The sequence below is a fragment of the Pan paniscus genome, chromosome 3 (assembly GCF_029289425.2).
Source record: "Pan paniscus chromosome 3, NHGRI_mPanPan1-v2.0_pri, whole genome shotgun sequence".
Classification (NCBI taxonomy): Eukaryota; Metazoa; Chordata; class Mammalia; order Primates; family Hominidae; genus Pan; species Pan paniscus.
In genome coordinates, this window is record NC_073252.2 from 111,241,589 (window position 1) to 111,263,404 (window position 21,816).

Sequence of the window (21,816 nt, forward strand, 5' to 3'; positions counted from 1 at the left end):
ACTTAAATTGGATCTCTCACAAGTCACAAATAATATATTAGAACTAGAGCTGAAGTACCTTTATATTTGCTACTTTTGTGTCATACCTTTCTAGATTATTGGCTTTCTGAAGGATATTAGAAAGCATCTTCTAAGATACCTAGTAAAACAGAAGTACATAGAAAAATTTGTGAAAATCTTTCCTTTTTGAAAACCACTGGTTGTTACATGTGAACATTTCCCCAGAGTTACAAAAGAAAAAGAGTATTTTTCAGGAATAAAAGACATTTAACAATTTTATATTAGTAAGGTATATATTTCACAGATTTGTCTATACCATCTATAATACATAATCATTTCTTTTAAAAAATGGCTTATGATATTCAGCTTTTTATGCATTCTTACAGCATACATTTTGACAGACTAGATGATTAATGATGACATAGGATAAAGTGTATTTGGGACTGTGTAATAAATACACAGTATGAAAAGTCTAGTTAATCCTTTATGTCAGCGCCTCCCAAAGTGTACTCTGTGAACTACCACATCAGAAGAATCGCCTGGTGTGTTTTTAAATGATGTAGATGGCTGAGCTTTACTCCAGACCTCCTGAGTTAAAATCTCAGAGGTGAGAGCCAAGAATATTTATTTAACAAGATTAAGCATAGTCTCTAAGTAACCCTTAAGTGCACTTAAGTATGATAACCACTGCTTTGTGTTGCAAGAGGCTGACTTTACTGAAGAGTCAGGGCTGAATATGTAACATCAGCACATAAGAGCATAAAAGTAGAAGAAACCCTTCACATTTTATTAAGCTTCTTCTTATCCAGGTTAATTCAATGTATTGCCAAAATTCTATTTAGAGGCAATTAAAGTAGCTGAGACCACATGGGACATGTGGGAATGGAGGATACTCTGCCAGTAAATGGGCCCTTCTGCATTTCATATGCATCACCTTAAAAGTAAGAAAATGTCTGTGCTGTATCACCATAAAGTTTTAAACCATAACACTTAGAATAAATTTAAGTTTCACTTCCAAAAACTAATAATTACTGTGTACCTATATAGAGTCCTTTTATTCATTGTTTAACCTTGTCAATTTCCACTGGAAATCCAAGGACTAAGGTACTATAAGACGATGTTATGAAAATGTGTCCCCAAATTTTGGAAAAGTCAAAATTTCATTCCATTGTTGAGCAGTCAGCTTGAACAGCAAGATTGTTCTGAATGATCTGATCCTTCCTTGGAATTGAGGTCTAGTACAATATCTTGGCTGAATCCCATACTCCTGCTTAAAATGTCACGTAGCACATGAGAGATGATTAACAAAATTCTTCTGGCCTCACTAAAAGTTCTTAACATATCGACTAATGTGAAGTGTATCAAATATTAGATACTCTCTATATTTTAAAATTATATATAAATCTGTAAAATTAATTATTCAGTAAGTTTCTTTCAAGAAAGTGAATAATCAATTCTGTAAGTCTACATGTTCTTTATTCTTGTTTTATAATATATACATAGATTGAAGAATCAGTCTTTCCTTTGGTATTGATTTGTCGTACCCACCAATCAATTCTTTAAAGAATTAAGCAGTGATCTAGATGGACATGCCAACTGCCATTCTTATTTTAAATGTAACCCATGCGGTTACAGCTACATGCCAAAACCTACCCATGGACACTGTCAACTAATGGACTGGGCTGCTTCCTGGCCCATCTTGGTCTTAACCACTTCATCTGGCATTGGGACCAGATCTATTCTACCCAGGATCACAAGATAACTTAGAGGTGGAAAACAAGAAGGAAATAAAAAGTAAAGACAGTAAACACATAAAAGAAATGTATGAATGTGTATAGCAAATTCCATATTAATTATCATCAATAATAGCTATCATTTATTGAGCCCCTATTATCTGCTAGATTCTGTAATGGCATACTGCATACCATTTCATTTACTACTGACATTAGCTTTGTGAACCGAGTACTAAAATATGCCTTTACTGGATGCCTACTATTCCAATACATTGTTCTCAGGGACTTATATATATGACATAATCCAATCCACATATTCTATACATTTTATATACTAGGAAATTGAGGCTTTTTTGAGTTCAGGAATTTCCTCAAGGTCACACAGCTCATGGCAAGTGATAGAACCAGGATTAGAAAGGCAGTTCTAAGCCCATTTTATAATGCTGGCTCTTTAAAGAAAGAGATACCTAAAAAAGGAGACATTGGAGAAATTTAAAGTGGGTTCTAAGATTTTCCACAATTGGAAAAAATTACTGACTTGGAAAATTTCAAATAAGATTGTTACTTATGACCCACACTAAAATACGTTTTAGGAAATTAAAAAAATTAAATGGAAGAAAAAAGAAACAATTTTTAATTAATAAATCTATAAGAAAATGAGAAATATTTCATTGACTTCAGGGTTGAAAAGCATAAAAGCAATGGAATAAGAATCTAAAAGTGGAACTTCATACTTTTTGATTTCTATAACAAGCTTGAGAAAATTTTCAAAAACAATGACAAAATGTTATCCTTCTATATAATATTAAAAAATACTTTTGAAACTCTAAAAGGACAAAAAATGTGAATAGACAAATCAAAGAACAAATGTGGTAGACAATAAATATATGACTAAGTTTTCAAACTCTTCAAAAATGAAAAAGGCAAATGAAAACCACAATGATCTACTTATCAACTAAGCAAAGCAATTTGAGTTTATGATTGGGTTGAGGTGATCTGTTCGGCAAACATTTGTAATGTCTTTTCAGTTACCAACTTTCAATGTCTACAGTGTGTGCCAAAAATCTACATTCTTTGACACTGTTAATTCACTTTTAGGAATTTAAACAATGGACACAATCAAGACAGGGACAAAGATGTACATACAAGAGTTTTTATGGCAGTGTTGCTTAAAATAATGAATATTAAAGGCACCAGTTTTGTACAAATGTTTGGGAAATGCTAAAAACAATGATAATCTATCCATAGACTATTATATGATATATAAAATACCTTTTTGAACTTTTGAGTGGTATAGGCTATACTAATTTTGTAATGTTTATTTTTAAAAGTAAAACAGAATATTATTATTTCAACATCATGAAAGCATTACCTACACAAACGTATAGAGTATATGTAGAAAAATTCTTTTTTTTTTTTGCGACAGAGTTTCACTCCCATAGCCCAGGATGGAGTGCAGTGACGTGATCACGACTCACTGCAACCTCCGCCTCCCGGGCTCAAGTGATTCTCTTGCCTCAGCCTCCCAAGTAGCTGGGACTACAACAGGTGCATGCCACCACATCTGGATAATTTTCTGTATATTTAGTAGAGATAGGGTTTCACCATGTTGCCCTAGAACTCCTGAGCTCAAATGATCTGCCTTCCTTGGCCTCCCAAAGTGCTGGGATTACAGGCATGAGCCACAACACCCAGCCTTAATGTAGAAAAATTCTTGAAGAAAACACATCAAAATATGCAGTGTTAAGTTTGATTAATGGGATTATGGTTGCTGACCATAATTTTGTTTTCTTTTATAGTCATTTTCAAATGTCCTATTATATATATTATATATATAAAATGTATATGTCTGCGTGCACATTTTCACAGTAGAACATGAAATCATCATATATAAAAATGTATGTGTGTGTGTGACACAAACAGATTTGTCTACTTCCATTACATAAAGGCTAGGGAAGGCTATATTTTACATATATACCCTTTTTAAGAGAAGGGAGATTGTAAGAGCAAAAAAGGCATGAAAGGACATAGACATTTTGTAGTTTTATACAAATACTTTTTGAAATAAGTATTTCTATGTTTCTTAAGGTTTTATAACCTAAAGGTTTTTTTTTTAATAATCCATGCTTTAATAGCTCTTCAATCAATTTGGGAGAGAAAACTTATTATGGGTTACATTTCTACTAGTTAGTTTTTACTGTGAAAAGATTTAGTGTTATAATTTCTTAAAGGTGTAATCAAATTTAAACAGCAAGTATGGTGATTAATTAAGAACAGCTGAGAGAGGTTTCATCTATCTTGGAAGGGGTCCAGGTTTAAATCCCACTCAGGGAGATATGTCAATATGAGCTAGTAACAGTCTACATGCTGTTACAGAAACAGAGGGACAAATGTTGTCTTTGAAGCCTACCATTGCTGTGAAGCTTAAAAAAATTTTTTTCTTTGCATGTTAATCATGATAATTTTGATAGAGATATTGCTCTAGATTCACTTACTGAGTATAATATTGACACAATCTTGAAATAATATAACCATACCCTTAAAAGTCACAGCTCTTGGGTTAGCAACATTAAAGAAAAGATATCTTGGTATTCCATAGGTGGCAATGCCACATGGTTCAAACTTTGGGCCCTGCCCCTAACCAAAAAAGGGAATTGAGCATCAAGGGAGATCAGAACATGAGCGTTGAGCCAGGAATGTGACTGCAGTAGCTTCATCCCAGGCAGGAAGCAGCAGCCACTCCTATATGTCGGTCAACAGTGGAAAGGTATTTAGCACCTTTGGGGGAACTTGGGGAAGTAGTAATGAATGGTGGTCTCTGTGGTAAGACTTAGCAGTTATCAATTTCAGGTCTGCCACTTCTTACCCCAAAATATACAGATGAATGATTTAACCTTATGAGACCTCAGTTTTCTCATTTGGGAAGCTTAAGAAGATTAAATAAGATTATAAATGTGCTTGAAATATAGTAAAGTTAGCTATTAATATTGTGGTAAAAGGTGTGAGAACAAAATATGTAAGGTGCAAGGTCTTATTCATTCCCTCAAGGAGCTGACAGTCTAGTTGAATAGCCAGAGGGTATACACAAAAGCAAATTGTATATTGTAGAGTCTCTTGAGTAGACAGACGACTTAAAAGAAAAAGCAAGTTTAGATGGCATGTAGCATCCTAATTTGATGTTATGTCAGTCCATGTTGTGTAGGAAAAAATTTAAACATTTCAGTGAGGAATCACTGAAACTGAATAAATACATATGAATCATGTAAAAATGAAGAATTGCCTTGCTTGCTCAATGCACCTTTTAGCAAGTGTTTATCTTAAGACATAGTGAAAATCAGTATAAACCCAATCAAAACACATATGATTAATTCTCTTACTTGAAACCATAATCAGAAGAGATGGCTTTTGGTCAGACCAAATCTTTGTCATGACTACATTATTAGTACAAAGTTAATAGTTATATCTATGAAAAAGATATTATCAGTGGAGGAAACTCAATTACTAATATATCCTATGATTATCATATGTGAAAAAAAAAATAAACCAAATCAAAGTGGAGCATCTCCAGCTGAAGACAACTCTATCTTGTAGGAATGCCACAGGGTTTTAAGGTAGACCTAGGTTCTCACCACGCTGCACATTATATGCTGGGCTCCCATTTTGAAGGTTGCCAATGAGAAATGGCACAACCTAAACACCTTTTATTTGAAATTCTTAACATCTCGTAGTTTCACAGTCTTGCCCTTTAATTACTGAGACAATGGTAGCCTGCTACCCTGTTCTTAGTCAGGGTTAGAGATGAGGTATCTATGGTGTTAATTTGGCATTTCAACTAAGTTAAATTTGGTTAATGAACAAGATCTTTCTGGGTACAGTTTACTGCTTTGCCAAAAGAAGTTCTGTTATCTTTTCATATATCCCAAAATAATCTAACTCTTCTTTAAGTGATTTTTGAAGTTTATTTTTTGAGTAATTAAAGCTAGCGTAATTTGTATTTATATTAACTGTTGTCAGCTTTACATAAAAAAAGGTAAGGTAATATCCTCCCCAAGGTTCTGTTATCATAGTAATCATCATTATTGGCTGATATATTTTAGGCACTGAATTAGGTTTTGGGTATTCTAAGAATTATAAGGCATGGTTTCCACCTTCAAGTAAATTGAAATTTTGTTCTGGAAATGGGATATATGACTTCCTCTCTCTCTCTTTCTCTTTCCTTCCACACACACACACACACACACACACACACACACACTAGTTTATATTATATTACAGGTAGATATTTGTGTAAAAATGTATATGTAAAATGAAATATATAGACTCCCTATGACTGAAGAGAGATACATTTTATATACATAGTAATTATAAAGAAAACAACCTTTCTCCTTCGTATCTTGGCCAGAATAATTTTGACATACCAATGATCTCTTTTATTTAGAAGGTTAATTAATCTTACTGTAATTACAGGGGATACTGAAATATATTACTGCATGTTTCACATTAAAAAATATTGAGTAGTCAGTAATTCCCCTTTCATGGATAATTTATACAATAATTAAAGCTTATATATTGCTTCACATAAACTCTTTTTCCTCATAGAGAAGAGTAAAATTATAGTTTCTTATTTCTTTATTATTTTTTTCCTTTTGTTGAGATGGAGTCTCACTCTGTCACCCAGGCTGAAGTGCAGTGGCACGATCTCGGCTCACTGTAAACTTTGCCTCCCGGGTTCAAGTGATCTCTTGCTTCAGCCTACTGAGTAGCTGGGATTATAGGCACCCACCACCATGCCCGGCTAATTTATATATATATATATGTATTTTTGTAGTAGAGATGGGGTTTCACTATGTTGGCCAGGCTGGTCTCAAACTCCTGACCTCAGGTGATCTGCCTGCCTCGGCCTCCTAAAGTGCTGGAATTTCACACGTGAGCCACTGCACCTGGCCTATAGTTTATTTCTAAAAAAAGAGTACTAGTGTTCCTATGTAGCTAATATCAGCAAGAATCTAGTTTCTTTCTGTATTTAATTTATTTAGTAATGTCATAATTGTCATTTATCTGTTAACCTAATTAAAGTTAGGGAATGTCGAGCTGCAGAGCCTGTCTAGTCAAGTGTATTACTAAATTCATTAGTCATCCATGACTTCAGCTGTATGATAGTAATGATACAGACACACTTTACTCATTAACCCTTAGAAAGAGTTCAGCATTGTTTGATTTTATTGTGGATATTTGATGTAATTATAAAGGAAACTTAAAAAAATTAATAAATAGAGACAGGGTCTCACTATGTTGTCAAGGCTAGTCTCAAACTCCTCGAGCTCAAGTGATCCTCTTACTTCAGCCTCTCAAAGTGCTAGGAGTACAGGCATGAGTCACCACATCCAGCAGGTAAAGCAAACTTTGAAAAACAAATTTAATCTTAGGCAATGAGTTTCAGGTGAATTAATAAGAGCAGATATAAATTTTGCTAATCAAGGTTTGAAACCAAGTGTTAAAATTTAGTAAGTCTGCAAAAAATTTACTTGATCCCCCAAATTTTCACTAGTTTAATTCATATCGACCAATGCTGCTTGACATTCCTATTGGCCAATTTCACCCTGTTGAACATATTCCCTTATATTGTTCAATTTCCAGAAATACTTCTCCATCTATTCTGTGTCAGGTACTGTGCTGGACAGTGGAAATAAAAATGAATAAGTCATGGACTATTTCTACCTTGGAGGGCCAGGCCAGCTGGGGATATAGACATGTAAACAGATGAATTTGGACCCCACTTGAGCCATGCACAACATCTAGCACAGTGCTATGCTTCTGACTCGTTATCAACACATATTTATAAACGATTGAATGTTCAGGGTGTTGGGGACCCTGGAGTAAATGGACTTGGTCAAACTTCAGGATAGATTTAAGGCAGGGTTCTGAAGAAGCTATCTTTGCCTCTGGGAAATAGACTCACAGGGCCCACTTAATACAAATTCCTGTAGAAGTCAAATAATAAAAGACAACTAGTAAAGAATTCTTCATTGTTCCTTAAGCCTGGCTTAAGTCTGACTTTTCTTTTAAAAGAAGATCTTGGGCATCTGGGCTAAAGTTTAGTTCCATGAGATGAATTAGCTAACCTTGCTTTTGTTTTTAGTTGTGTTTAAATCAGGAATTTCCTTACTTTTCAAAATTCGCTCTAGAGTTGATGCCAGTACTCTTACACCAACAAATCAAGAATTTGTTTTGAAAGCTGCCTCAGAAGAAGTTCAGATATTTTTTGAAATACAGTAATAACTACATGGATTTTTACTGATGGAGTTCCAACAGAAGAATTTTGCAATATAAGCTAAGTTTTTTTTAAAAGGCAGTGCAAGCTACAAATACTTGATTTGCTCATCTTTTTTCTACTCCATGTGCTATGTACTATAATTAATCAAACACCTACATTTTCAGCCAATCCTATCTTTTACATTTTAGTGTAAAATTATGTAAGTGCTATACCTTGCATAGAATTCAAATTGAATAGCCCAAACATTCCTGATAATTACAGTTCATAGCACAATGGTAAATTTAGAAAGTTATAGCAGGTCACATCCAATGAGGATAAAGTGGCCTCTCTGTTGTGCCCTGGTCTTATGGGAAAAATGAGAAAATGTCAGCTGCATGATATTAGTGTTCTGAGCTCATGAGAAAACTCCTGTACAAAATTTTGTTTTAGTCTCATGTGTGTGTGTGTGTGTGTGTGCATGTGCGTGTATGCACTGCAATTCCTTATTTTATTCTCACTGCCTGGTATTTCATTAAATATGTTGATGGGTCAGCATTATTCCCTTCCAGGGGCATTACAAGAGGCCCTTCCTTATTCCTAGGACATTCATGAGCAGAGAAATGGGAAGGAGTGAAGCAAAATCCAGTGTCTACAGAAAAACTGGGCCATCTCCCAGAGGTCACTCTATGGCCTCTATCTTTAGTCCATGCCTGTCTCTTGGACTTTTTAGCCTTGCATTTTTAATTCCCTACTCTACAGTGACAGCACTTCAAGTTCAATCCGGTCAAAACCAAACTGTGTTCTTCTCTCCAATTTTAGGATATTCTGTTCCCCTAAATTATTGATCTTTATTGAAAGTGTCACTTATTACACGCAAAAGCTAGAAGTCTCCAACTTTTCCCTAGTTTATTCTTTTCCATAAACTTTCAAAGTCAATTTCCCCAAGTTTTACAGCTTTTTTTTTCTATATATGACTAATACTTTGTTTTCACGTGTCCCTGATGACACTGCTTATCCTCATCACATGCTAGAGTGGTAATTTTTAAATGGGCATTCTGATCTTGCCTTTTCCTGTCTTTTACTTATGGTGTAACACTCAATCTCCCTATTAGGACATAAAAAATATTAATGGTCTGGGCCCTACTTTACTTTTAGAGTTTTACTTCTTTCCTCTTTCCGATATGATCTTTATAACTCCTTATACTGAATTTATAGTTTTCTCTATACTGTGTTCTTTCGTGCCCCTATGACATTGCACTTGCTATTCCCTGGGCTGGCTATGTTTTCCACCTGACTTATCAGCAGGAACCTTTATCAAACACTATATTGCAATCTCTATTCTAAATGTAAATAGCAAAACAAGTTTGTAAAACAAACAAACAAACACCTATTGCTTAGACTACCTCTACCTGGATCTCCCTGGGTCTACTTTTCCCACTTCTGTTCCTGGTCTATCTTGTAGCTAAGTTTTTTGTTTTGTTTTTTTAAACTTCAAAGATCATAAAATCTTTGAGGGGATGAATCATGTTTATTTCTTCTACATTCAATCCCTAGCATCTAACACAGCACCTGGTACATAGTAGGTACTTCAAAAATATTTCTTTGATTCTCATCTCAGCTAAATAACTCATTGTTAAGGACAGATTAAATTATTTCCACTATTTATCATAAAATAACCTGCTGTTTGACTGATTTATTTTCGCTTGACAAATTGAAAGCTATAATTTTTTTCCAGTAGGTTTACATATTTAGATAGATACAGCTAGATCCTTCCAGTAATTTAATCAAGTCAACTCAGTCAGTTAAACTGGGAAGCAATTTTCTTCTTATACAGTACACATATTACATATTCTTTAGTCTCTTAAAAAATTTTATGTTAAAAAGATTTGTTGACACTGTTGTGCACCAGTGGGCTGGCATGATGGGAGTGAGAAAAGGGATGCAAAATGCCTTTATATATATCTTTCAGTATAATGTTGACTTATTAGAATTGGAATTTTTCCTTCTAAAGCTCACCATTTTCACTCAGTGTCCATGTAAATTGTCACAAACATGCAAAAGATGCTGAAAGCTGTGCATCCCCATTTGCGACCCACATACTTTGGAGAATGGGGTGAATGAATAAGTTCTCAAAAATTATATACACATTAGAAAAATGGGCTTTTGTCATCTTACAGATGACAATGAACTTTTTTTTAAAATTAAAAACCAAGCTTTGGCCGGGCACGGTGGCTCACTCCTGTAATCCCAGCACTTTGGGAGGCCGAGGCGGATGGATCATCTGAGGTCAGGAGTTCGAGACCAGCCTGACCAACATGGAGAAACCCCATCTCTACTAAAAATACAAAATTAGCCTGGCATGGTGGTGCATGCCTGTAATCCCAACTACTCCACAGGCTGAGGCAGGAGAATTGCTTGACCCTGGGAGGTGGAGGTTGCAGGGAGCTGAGATTGTGCTATTACACTCCAGCCTGGGCAACAAGAGTGAAACTTCGTCTCAAAAAAAAAAAAAAAAAAAAAAGAAAGAAAACTCAGCTTTATGGAGATATATTCCCATATCATACAATTCACCCATTTATAGTATATTATCCAATGGTTTTTAGTATGTTCACAGAGTTGTGCGACCAACACCACAATAAATTTCAGAACATCTTTATCACTCAAGAAAGGAACTTTGTAACCATCAATAGTCATTCTCCATTTCTCTACCCCCTCCCCCTTGTCCTCCCCATGGCGTCCTTTGGCCCCAGGCAATCACTTACCAGTTTTTCATCTCTGTATGTTTGTCTATTCTGGACATTTCTTTTATATCAACAATAAGCTTAAGTACCAGTTTAATAAAAGGGACTAGGCTGGGTGCGGTGGCTCACATCTGTAATCCCAGCACTTTGGGAGGCCAAGGCAGGAGATATTTAGGCAAGTAGAGTCAGATGGTCACAGTGTGGTTAAGCTATAATTAAGTGATCTCTCCTAGGAAAATCAATCATATATGTATATATATTAGACTGTTACAAATGAAAAACCTGTGTTTCCACGTGCATCTTCATGGGGCCACACTAAGATCAACAGTGTGAGAAAATGTACCATGATAGAAAAATATATGCAAGTTCTTTTAAAATAGTCTCCGTAGTTTAAGTAATTGTGAAGTTTTAAGAATCTATTTTTTGTTCAGTCCTGAATAATTTAATACTAAACAAGCAATCTACTTTTTAGTGTGTGCAGCCCTTGGGGTGCGGTCAGCACCTCATCTGTGTTGTGTCACGAAGCTGCTTCTGATTGAGTGATGTCTGCTTCAGAGCAGATGGTCTCTGAAGCTGCAGAATAAGGAGACCAATGGGGATAAAAATGTGATGCCTACCTCAAGGGGGCAAGAGTAAATTAACACTATAGGATGTAGATGCGTAGCATAATGAAAAATTGATGAAAGGTTTTTTTCACTTGGTTGGGTTTGTTTTTCATATCCTGACAGTTCTAAAAGCTTTGAAGGAGGCTAAGACCTAATTCAGGTTCATGTATCCTAATCCTTAAGTATTGCAGTGGGATGAGCTCTAATATATCTTTTTCTCTAAACATCCTGTAATATTTTAACATGCTGATTAGGGAATGAAAAGAGTTTTGTATAGAGAATATTTCTTAAAGAAAGAATTAAATAAACTACTGTTACCAAAGGATCTCAAAAGTTCTCTCTTTTTTCCCTTGACCCAAATGTTGTTATAGGTGGTTGTAATTCATTTATAAAAGCAACTTTTTTTTTTGATGACCAGTGATGATCCAAAAGGAAATTCCTTTGGATATTTGTGTACAATATGTAAAAACTCTATCAGCTCTTCCGTGCTTGGGCCTATATTCATTTTGGGGCATGTTGACTTTTAGATGCTGGCAGAACATTTTTTACAGAGCTATCTAGCTAGTTGAAAATTGGGAAAGAGATTGGGTCTGTGATACAAATTGTTTTAAAAATAAGTTTTTCATTATTTTATACCCAATTAATACCAGTTGGAGATCCTAAAGCAATAATTGAGAACTATTTAGAATTCGGTCATATATAGATGCTGTGGGTATTATTAAACATCCAATGTGGAGCTGTAAGATTTGATTATTTCTATTGCTGGCCTGAAGAAGTACAGATTTCCATGTTACTTTGGTTATTAAAAATATTAGGGCAAATTATCTGGAAACCATAATAGTCAACATAGGATTTGTATAATATTTTGCTTTCCTTTACATTGTCAGCATTTTGAACATAAAACAGTAAGCAGAACTTTTCAAATATATCTGTTCAACCAGTATGGTTAGAGGTTGTATGTGGAATTCAACTATGATGTTTTAAGATACCTCCACACCAAGAGGAACCAGTAACAAAAATGAGGGAATCATATTCTTCTAGTTCATATGTTATTCTCTAGAAGTATGATAGACTCTTTGGGAAGGAATATTAACTTTTGCTACAGAGTTTAATGGCTAAAGAAACTAAGGTGCTTACCTGACTGAAGCAGTAATGTCTTAAATCTGTGTAGCTGAGGCCTCTCAAAGAGTATCTTATTTCTTGAAAAGGTCTGAAGCCTTAGATAGGTGTGGTAAGTTTTAACATGGACCTCAAACTGTTATTTAATCTGACATCTGACCTAAAGCTGTAGCAAAATGTTTCCCTGTTACTCTGATTTTCTTAGCAGAAATTTGGAAATGTTGTGATACAAGTCACAAATATTTTCATCTATAAACTTACCATGTTCCTATTCAAATTCAGAAAATACTGACATGTGTTCAGTGTTGGAACTTCTGAGTTCTGTAGGCATTTCAGAGTTATCATGCCTGGAGTACAAGTAATCAAAACCTATTGATTTTGTTCCTTACGAGAACTTTAAATTTTAAATTCACCATAAAGTTCAATAGGAAACTAACAGAATAATAAACACCTAAGAAAGTTTTCACCTATCTTTGTTAAAGTTCCCATTTTAGTGAAAGTTTTGGTTGCCTCATTGTCATTAACATTTTAGTAACTGGCATAGTTATAGAGACATTTTATGAAGCCAAACTAATATCAACACAACAAAGTTATCTTTTAAGTCACACTTCTATTATGTCATGAAATACCAAATACAGATTTCACATTTCTTCAGTTTAATAATTCTTCAAAAATGAGCTTATATTTACACTCATATAAGTGTGTATGTATATATATGTATATATATATGCATACATACATAAGCACTTTCTAAAGTTTTAAAAGCACCTAGAGAATGTGAAGTATAAAATAGTTATCAAATAGTTATCAAAGATATTTCATCAGAAATATCTTTTCTAGTTTGTGGTTTTTGTTCCTACTAGTTTTTGTTTTTTTTATTTTTTTTTTATTTTTGGTAGTAATTCTCATTCACTGGAGGATAGCATCACATTATTAATATTTTGATTCAATTTTCAGAAAAGTAAATGCCATAAAAAAATGAGTATTCAGAATTTTTTAATGTATAAAATTGTCTCTGATAACTTACTTCACTTATATTTATCCCGGAAAATTTAACAACTGAGATCTCTGAACCAGATCTGGTCTTCTTGAATTTGTAGTAAACATGTTGAAGAACAGGGGAGTAATGCTATTTATACAATATATACCAAGGATAATAATTCATGTATAATCAAAGAGAATTATGCAATTTTTGTAATTACAAAGCCTCATGAATATCAGAACAACTAATAAAAAATTCTCCAGAGTTTGATTCGTAGTAAGCATTCTTTTGAGCTAAAGAACAAAACTCTATGTATTTAGTAATCTGCATTGTCTCTTAGACTGTACCATAAATATACAATACAAATTTCATTAAAAATCTCACATAATATAGTCTGCATTTAAAAATTGCCTCCAGTGTGAAAAAAAGATAATGCTTTTGAATACTAATTTTTAAACCTATTTACTTCTCTGTGATTTTTGTAATCAGTTTAAAAATTAGGAATAACTTATTTTTCAGGACTACCCACATTTAGCTAATTTTTAAATTTTTTATAAAGATGGGTTCTCACTCTGTTGCCTAAACTAGGGTCACCTTTTTTTTTTTTTTTTGAAACAGAGTTTCGATCTTGTTGCCCAGGCTGGAGTGCAGTGGTGATCTCGGCTCACCGCAACCTCTGCCTCCCGGATCCGAGCGATTCCCCTGCCTCAGCCTCCCAAGTAGTTGGGATTACAGGTGTCTGCCACCATGACTGGCTAATTTTGTGTTTTTAGTAGAGATGGGGTTTCACCATGTTGGTCAGGCTGGTCTCAAACTCCTGACCTCAAGCAATCCACCCTCCTCAGCCTCCCAAAGTGAGGGGATTACAGGTGTGAGCCACTGCGCCCGGCCAGGTCACCATCTTTTAAAGTAAATATTTTATTTAATTATAGCACACATACAGAAAAATGCATAAATTATAAATGCTCATCTTGATATGTAGGAAGTGTACATACCTGTTAAACTGCACCCAGAACTAGAATGTAGAATTAGAACATTATCAGCAACCAAAAGCCCCTTTCTGATTGTTTCCGAAACTACTACTGATTTCTAACACTATGGATTTGTTTTGCCAGTTTTTGAACTTTAAGAAATGGAATAAAAGACATGTCCTTTTTTGTGTCTGACTTGTTTTGCTTGGCATTATCTTTGTGAGATCTATTGATGGTGCATATAGATATGGTTCATTCATTCCTATTCCCACTGCTGTAAAATATTCCAATTTTACTCTCTTTTAAAATATAAGAATTTTAGAAAGGAATTCATGAATCTTGACACAACCTTGCAAAATAATCTTAATTAATGCTTTGAAGGAGATAGAATTGGTATGCTGTAGGTGGTTCTTATTTTTCATGGTTGGTATCTTAGGGAAAGCGTTGATAAGTGATATAATTTAGCTAGTGTGCTAGCAAAAATTAGTGTTAAAATGTAATACTAAGTTAAAGGAAAAATTGCTGTCTTTATTTAAAAAGGAAATTTCAAATAATTTCTCACTTAAAATATTTAGGTAGAATTTATCTATTTAGTTAAACTTAGATATTGTTATGATTCCAATTCTCAATTTTGTGTTAATAGTTATCTTAAATAACATTCAAAAGTAAAAATATAAACACTTAAGTTTACTCTTTCTTCTTCCTCTAACTAAAGCATTTATAGAGTTCACTTTTATGTCTGAACCAATTTTCTTAACACAAAGGCCATTGGATTAAGAACATTCTTTTGAGAAGTTGCATTTACTCTCTCTGAAGATTAGGGGACTTGTCAGTAATTTTCATTTAGTAGCAATCTAAAGAGCGCTTGAAGGACACCATAAATGTAGGTTAACCTGCATGCTTGAGCCAGAGTGTACAAATTTATGGCTTATAAATTGGTAGCAGCTGAATAGAAATTGTCAAGTGGGATTTTGCAGTGTAAAGTGTTTTATATCACTTATGTGTTCTGACTGCAAGAAAGTAACTTCTGCAATTCTTTCTAAAAAATCCTGGTATATCCAGCATGCAGTTCTTGGTTGAACCCAAATTGTTGGTTTCGACAAGACAGCAATAATAATGTGAGCTAATGAAAGAGCTGAATTAATTAAACAATAGCGCAGTCCTTGGACAGAAGTATAAATCTGTAGGTACAAGCATTCAGATATCACAAAGAGAGTTCTCTGCAGCATCTTCATCACTGGTGACAGACCACACCCAATTCTGGTTCATTTTGTCCCTTTATACCTGTACATCTCAGTGTATTTTTAAGTACTCTGGTGTAGCTTAGGCCTGCTGGCAACACAGTAACGCCAGGAATCTTCACATTTAAAAAAAGTCATGTGTGTGCATCGATAATTTGATTTATTATTGTTATTTTGCATTTATCCCTCACAAGAAAAGCCACTAATATAAAACAAAGTCAGTAAGTGTCCTCTGTGCCTGTCAGTGGGGTAAGCATGCTCAAATCATCATATTTTTTCCTTAGCAATTCTATAAAGTACATTTATTTTTTTGATAAGGAAATTGAGACATACAATAACCCAAGATCGGACAAGTCACAATTTGCTAGACATGGATTTTAACTTATCCTACATGCCTAGGAAGAGACCTAAAAAATTGTAAAAATGTCCCTTATTTTCCTGGTATTCTTATTAAAGTTTTTCCCTTCAAGTTACTTTACTAGGTTTTATTTATTTTGTATTGCTATAAAAACGCAGATCTCAGAGTAGCCAGGTAAATGACCCTGTTTTTACAAAGGAATGACTGCTTCCTAAGAAAATAAGCAGATTCCTCAAATTCCACAAGGAGCCTGTGCTTTACGTAAGGTTAGCCAGTCAGCAAATATGTGTGTAGGGCACACCATAAGCCAGAGACTGTGACGGGGGAGGTGTTCAGTGTCACTCTTTTAAGGCTAGTAGGGACTGCTGGTTGGGTCACCCTTTTAGACAAGTGGTTCTCAAACTTGAATAGTCTATTGATTTCTTTTAAAGTATATAAAAAATTATGACCTCCAGTGTTATTTTTATTATAGTGTTAAGTATTAAAAACATAAAGCCACATAAAACTTCTTAAATTCTTGTGCCACTATAAAAAAGAAACTTTGACAAATTAAGTAAAACTTACGTAAGTTTTATAATATTATTCAAATAAAGGGCACAAATTTAATACAATGAATGGAAATGTCTGAAACTAAATTTAACATATTGTGCTTAGTAATAAAAAAAGAAATAACCTCAGAGTTCTGTATTTAATTAGTTTCTGAATTTGACTCCAGTAAAAATAATATAAAGAATACCTTTTTTGTAAGTATGTTGTACAAACTATTCTTAATAACTTTAAGGTGTTGTTTCCTACTTCAAGCTAATAAAACTTAAAGCTATCAGAGAATAGCTTTAAGAGAATATAATCTTTGAAAGCTCTCTTTATTTGCTTGGAGAGGAAATTACTATTGGGATAGAATTGTGTACGCAAACCAATAAAAGCTAAAATTGAAAACTGAAAAAATGTTTCACTGTGGATTTTCTATTACACTCACTGCTAATGGTCAGTGCACGTTGGACTATATGAAGATAGCATCTGAGCATATGTTAATATGCTACTGACTGCTGCTGCTCAGGTACTTTTGGCTCGTCATGTCCTGCCATGTATGATGAACAGATTCTCTGACCATTCTTGTCTCTGTACTACAGCAAAATGTTCTGTCTATTATGCATCTGTATATCATTTGGACTTCACTTGTTATGTACTGAGTTATAAACACAGAGACATATACCGAAGTTATATGTTTATACTCACGTATAGGGTAGCCATGTAGAGGACCCGGAATATGCTAATATTTTCTTTATTAGGTTATTATTGAAACGTAAGCACAGAATTAAAGAATTAAAAAACTTGTAGCAAGCTCATGGGCCCCTGTGGACATGCCCCTAGAGCCTTTGGGTCAGCACTCCTTGGGGATATAATGTGGCTCTATGAATGCACATTCCTCCCTGCCTTTCATGTCCACACTGCTGGGTGCTAAGAAAGTTGTTCTGTGTTTCTAATATTCAGATACAAGACAACATACAGAACTGTGTCAAGAAGAATTTAATGGGAAATTTTTCTTTCTTGGCCTGAGATGTCACTCCAGGGTTATAAAGGGGGCAAGTTTTAATGACATCCATCTGTTGCAGATTAAAATAGGTGGGGCTCAGCATTGGAATTCCTTGTCCAGAGTTTGACTGTGGGCATCAGCACAATTTGTTTTAGGATTTGAGAGTCCTAGGGACATAAAGCAGCAAAGCAGAGAGAGGATAGTCTTACATTTGTCTGAGACTTTCTCCCAAAGAAGTTGCTTTTGCCTCATTTTCTCTTTATTTTGCTTTTATGTGTGAAATCTCCTGGTTGAGCAAAGAAAACAGTCTATTTTAAAAGCATGCTTTTCCTCCTACTTATACTTGATTTTAAAACTCTTGCTTTTATCATAATCAGTTGGGAAACACAGCATGGTAAAAATTGCTGTATCTCTCTCCCTGAATGTTTGAATCCTCTTTCATCTCTGTATTGATTGAAGATAACCAGGCTAACCACTCTTTATCCAAAGCGCTTGTGTCAAGGACCTTAATCACAGATTGACCTCATTGTAGGGTACGATGTGCTTGTGTCTATGTGGAAGGGAGAGAAGAATATGTATTTCTATGCAGGCATATAAATTTGGGCTTCAATAATGTCAATATTCATACATAACTTTTAAAACCTCATTTTATTTCTGTCTTTGGAATTTACATTCTTGGACCATTTTATGATAATATTTCCATTTAATGCATTTCCTCACTTTGGGGGAAACCAAATCCCTTAAAGGGGTTCTAGAAGAATTCAACTTACACAAAAGTCTCCTGTGACTCAACTGCTGAAGTGGTCCTTGGCAGAATGACTCAGATATTACATTTCCATGGGACCCAGACCCTTCAGAACACTGGGAGCATTGTTTGCTAAAATTCTAAGGATTTGCTATAACTTTGACATGCATTCACTTTTTAAAAGTTTGATGAAAAGAGAAAACCAGTTATGAAAACTTTTTGTTACTCTATAACGGCAAAAGCAATCCTCAATGTCATGTCCAATTCCCAGAGAAGATTCAAAGATGGTCTATTATATACTCCTCAGCAATACCTGAGGCCCCATCAGACCATCATTGCCACTCCAGGCTGCTGCATTGGTGTTTCTAGGTGTCTCTTCATTCCTTTGGTGTCAGGCTCCTCTTCTGGCTCCACCTGTTCACAGCATTCTTTTTTATAGGAACAATAGAGCAACCTGATCTTTTGCTGAGTTTAATCATGTTAAGCATGTAGAGGGAGACAGACAATTGGCTTCTTAATGCAAAGCATCCTTTATCACCTGTTTCCTCATTCTCACATGAATGTGTTTCTAAGTAGTTCATCTCAGATTGGCTCTTAATTTTTTAGGTGCGTATAGAGGGGTGATAGTTGTGAGGGTAGGGATGGCAGTCAAGAATTTTCTCTCCAGCTGAGGCACTTTATTTAGCAAGTGCCATGATTTACGGAGTAAATATGTAGACCAAAGGCATAACTGGGGTTAATGCAGGTGAAATAAACCTAGAGCTCACAGGCTAGGAATCTGTAGTAATATCCACTGTGATACTTTGAAGGTGTGGTATAGGATAGCAGATAAAACTTACAGCTCTGAACTGATAAACATAAATTAAATCTCAGGTCTTCCACTAAATAAATGTGTGTAAATACGTGACTCTGGAAACTTTCTAAATCTCTTTCCTCATCTATTAAATGGGCATAAGAATAGTTTTTTTCTCATAGTATTGTTGTATTTGTGATATAATACATGTGACTCCTTTAGCTCTGTTCCTTACCCACTAAACACTCAGTAAATGTTACCTATAAGCATCTGCTTTATGTACAAATTGGAAGTACTTTCTAGGAACAACCTCTAATATAATATATAGCACACAGATTTGTTTTGGAAAAACTTTATATACAGGAATAATATGTTCGTATTTTATATCTGTAACCTAATACTATTTAATTTTTGTTGTTTTATAGTAAAATTAATGTTTCTTGTGAGATATTAATATAACATAATACACAGTATTATAACTCACTTTTAAGTGCTGTGACAACAAACCTGAAGGTAGGAAATCCTCTTGGAATTTAGCATATGCTGCAAACAGCAAAATAAATTTCATAGAATAGGCATTTAAAAATGAGTCACAGTTCAGTAGCTGCAGCATTGCAGATATTCTTGGGGGCACTCTGCCATTGGTACAGGCTTCAGGAAGGATGAAGAGTGAAGAACAGTGTGAGATTAATCATATGATGATGGATTTCTAAAGAATCAGGGCATGAATTCTGGATGTATAGATTTCAGTCACACCTTTCAACTCTTAATAATCTATCTCATTTATAAACATATAAGCCGCTTGGTATTTGGGTTAAAAGTGAGGTAACTTAGTTCTATGGTTTTCAGTCTTCCCATGTGTAAATCATTTTAACAGTATGCAAGTAATTCCATATTTGAAACTCCCAGAGAAAATACTTCCATTTCTATCTCTGTACATCACCACGGATCATAATAAATAGCTCTGACCGAGTGTGCCAAGAGGTTCTTGCCAAGTACTTTGTTTGAGGGAGGGAGGCAGTGTAGCCTAGTGAGGAGAATGTTTGATTAAGAGTCATCAAACCTTCATCTCAATTCCTAATAGGTAAATTGTGTCCCTTTTCATGCCTCCATTTTCTCTTTAGTCAGATATTATATGACAAAAAATTATAACAGTTATGCAGGTGTCTTGGAACCCAACAAAAGTTTATCATCATTATTATGTTAAGGTTTAAAAGTCAGACTTTATAACCAAGCCAGGGGGCCGTGTGATTGTAACTGTGCATCTGGAGCAACTCTCTTCAGACTTTTCACGGGCAGAATTGAGCTGAGTCTCCCAGCATCTGATTTTGAGAGGAGTGTGGGAAGATGAGAAACTTAAAAAGCAGTTTCCATCCAGAGTGATCATCTTTACCAAAAGATTTTAGTCTGGTATTATGTCAGGTGGTTTAAATTTAATCATGTTTATCCAGAATCACTGGGATCACAAAATTTGCATCAGCCCAGTCCACACCTGCGAAGTAGTGCTATCCCCTTTCCTCAAAGCACCCTCGGAGCTTTTTGTTATTCCCTTCTAATGAGACCAGATGACTGCCAAGTGACCCATACTCAGTGTTCTCTCTCAGAAGCATCTGAAAACCAACAGGAAAGAAAGAGAAAGAAAAAAACCCAGTAGCTTTAATTTCTTTAGCTTTCTGATTCTTTTTTGACTTGAGGTTAGCTCAGTATAAAGTCACTAGAATCTTGAAGCTAAAATGAATGAGTAATAGCAGTACTTGAGGCTAGCATCAACACGTCTTCAAATGTGGCTGAAGATTTAGAATAAAGCAGTAACAATTATTTCCATTTTAATGGTTCTTTTATACTCTAAAATGTTGACTTTTAATGTACTTAGACACTCTCTAGAAATATTGTGAAGTTGCTACCTTATATAGTGAATGATTATTCAATGTTTTAAACTCCGTATTATTGAAATTTTTCCAACTAAAGCTTTTCTGACTTCAGTGTAAACATTCTTGTCTTTCTGTATTGGATACATTTCTATTTCATCAATAGTTCATTAAAGGTCTTTTATTTTTCTCGCAGTCTGACAGCAATGCAAGTTTCCTCCGTGCTGCCAGAGCAGGCAACCTGGACAAAGTCGTGGAATATCTGAAGGGGGGCATAGACATCAATACCTGCAATCAGGTAAGAACATGGCAGCTAGCTCTGTGTTGTGCAACGAAGGAACACTCATTACATTCTCAGAGCCCAAGATTATTTTTGTCTTTATTTAAAATAACTAAAATATCAGTGACTCAGACTTCTGAAATCCCATTTTTTGCCCCCTTACCAACTTTTCAAGTATCAGATGTTTGTATCTAGAGCTAATGTTGCTGAAAAAGCGGATAGATCAAAAACAACAACTGAATGTCAATTTTGTTTGTGAAATGATTTGGGCCACCTTTAGCTGGAATTTTGACCAAGAATGATGTTTTACTTCTCATTTATCATCTAGTAATCCAGATCTTGGCTTCTTTCCTTCTTGACTATATGCACTTTACTCATGGGAAACTGATTATTACAATTTAGTATAGAGAAATAAGAGGATAAAATGTTCTCCTAATTAATTTTAAAATATGGCTCATAATGAGAATAATTTGAAATTATTATTGTAAATGATGTATCCATTCATCATGTCCATTTGATAAGGACTTTAGAGAATATTATACACTTTGGATATTATTTGGTACCAACGTTGACATTTTTGTGCTATTTTTGAG

General features: G+C 34.7%; 1 protein-coding gene across 50 annotated transcripts in view; it reads left to right on the top strand.

Annotated features, from left to right (window-relative positions):
- ANK2 (ankyrin 2) overlaps positions 1 to 21,816 on the top strand; it is a 685,755-nt gene that overhangs the window by 456,075 nt on the left and 207,864 nt on the right. For all 50 annotated transcript variants that reach the window (XM_055111732.2, XM_055111740.2, XM_063603575.1 and 47 more), the window contains one exon: positions 21,140 to 21,241. In XM_055111732.2, the coding sequence (XP_054967707.2) occupies positions 21,140 to 21,241 (102 nt within the window). The remainder of the gene's footprint in view (positions 1 to 21,139; positions 21,242 to 21,816) is intronic.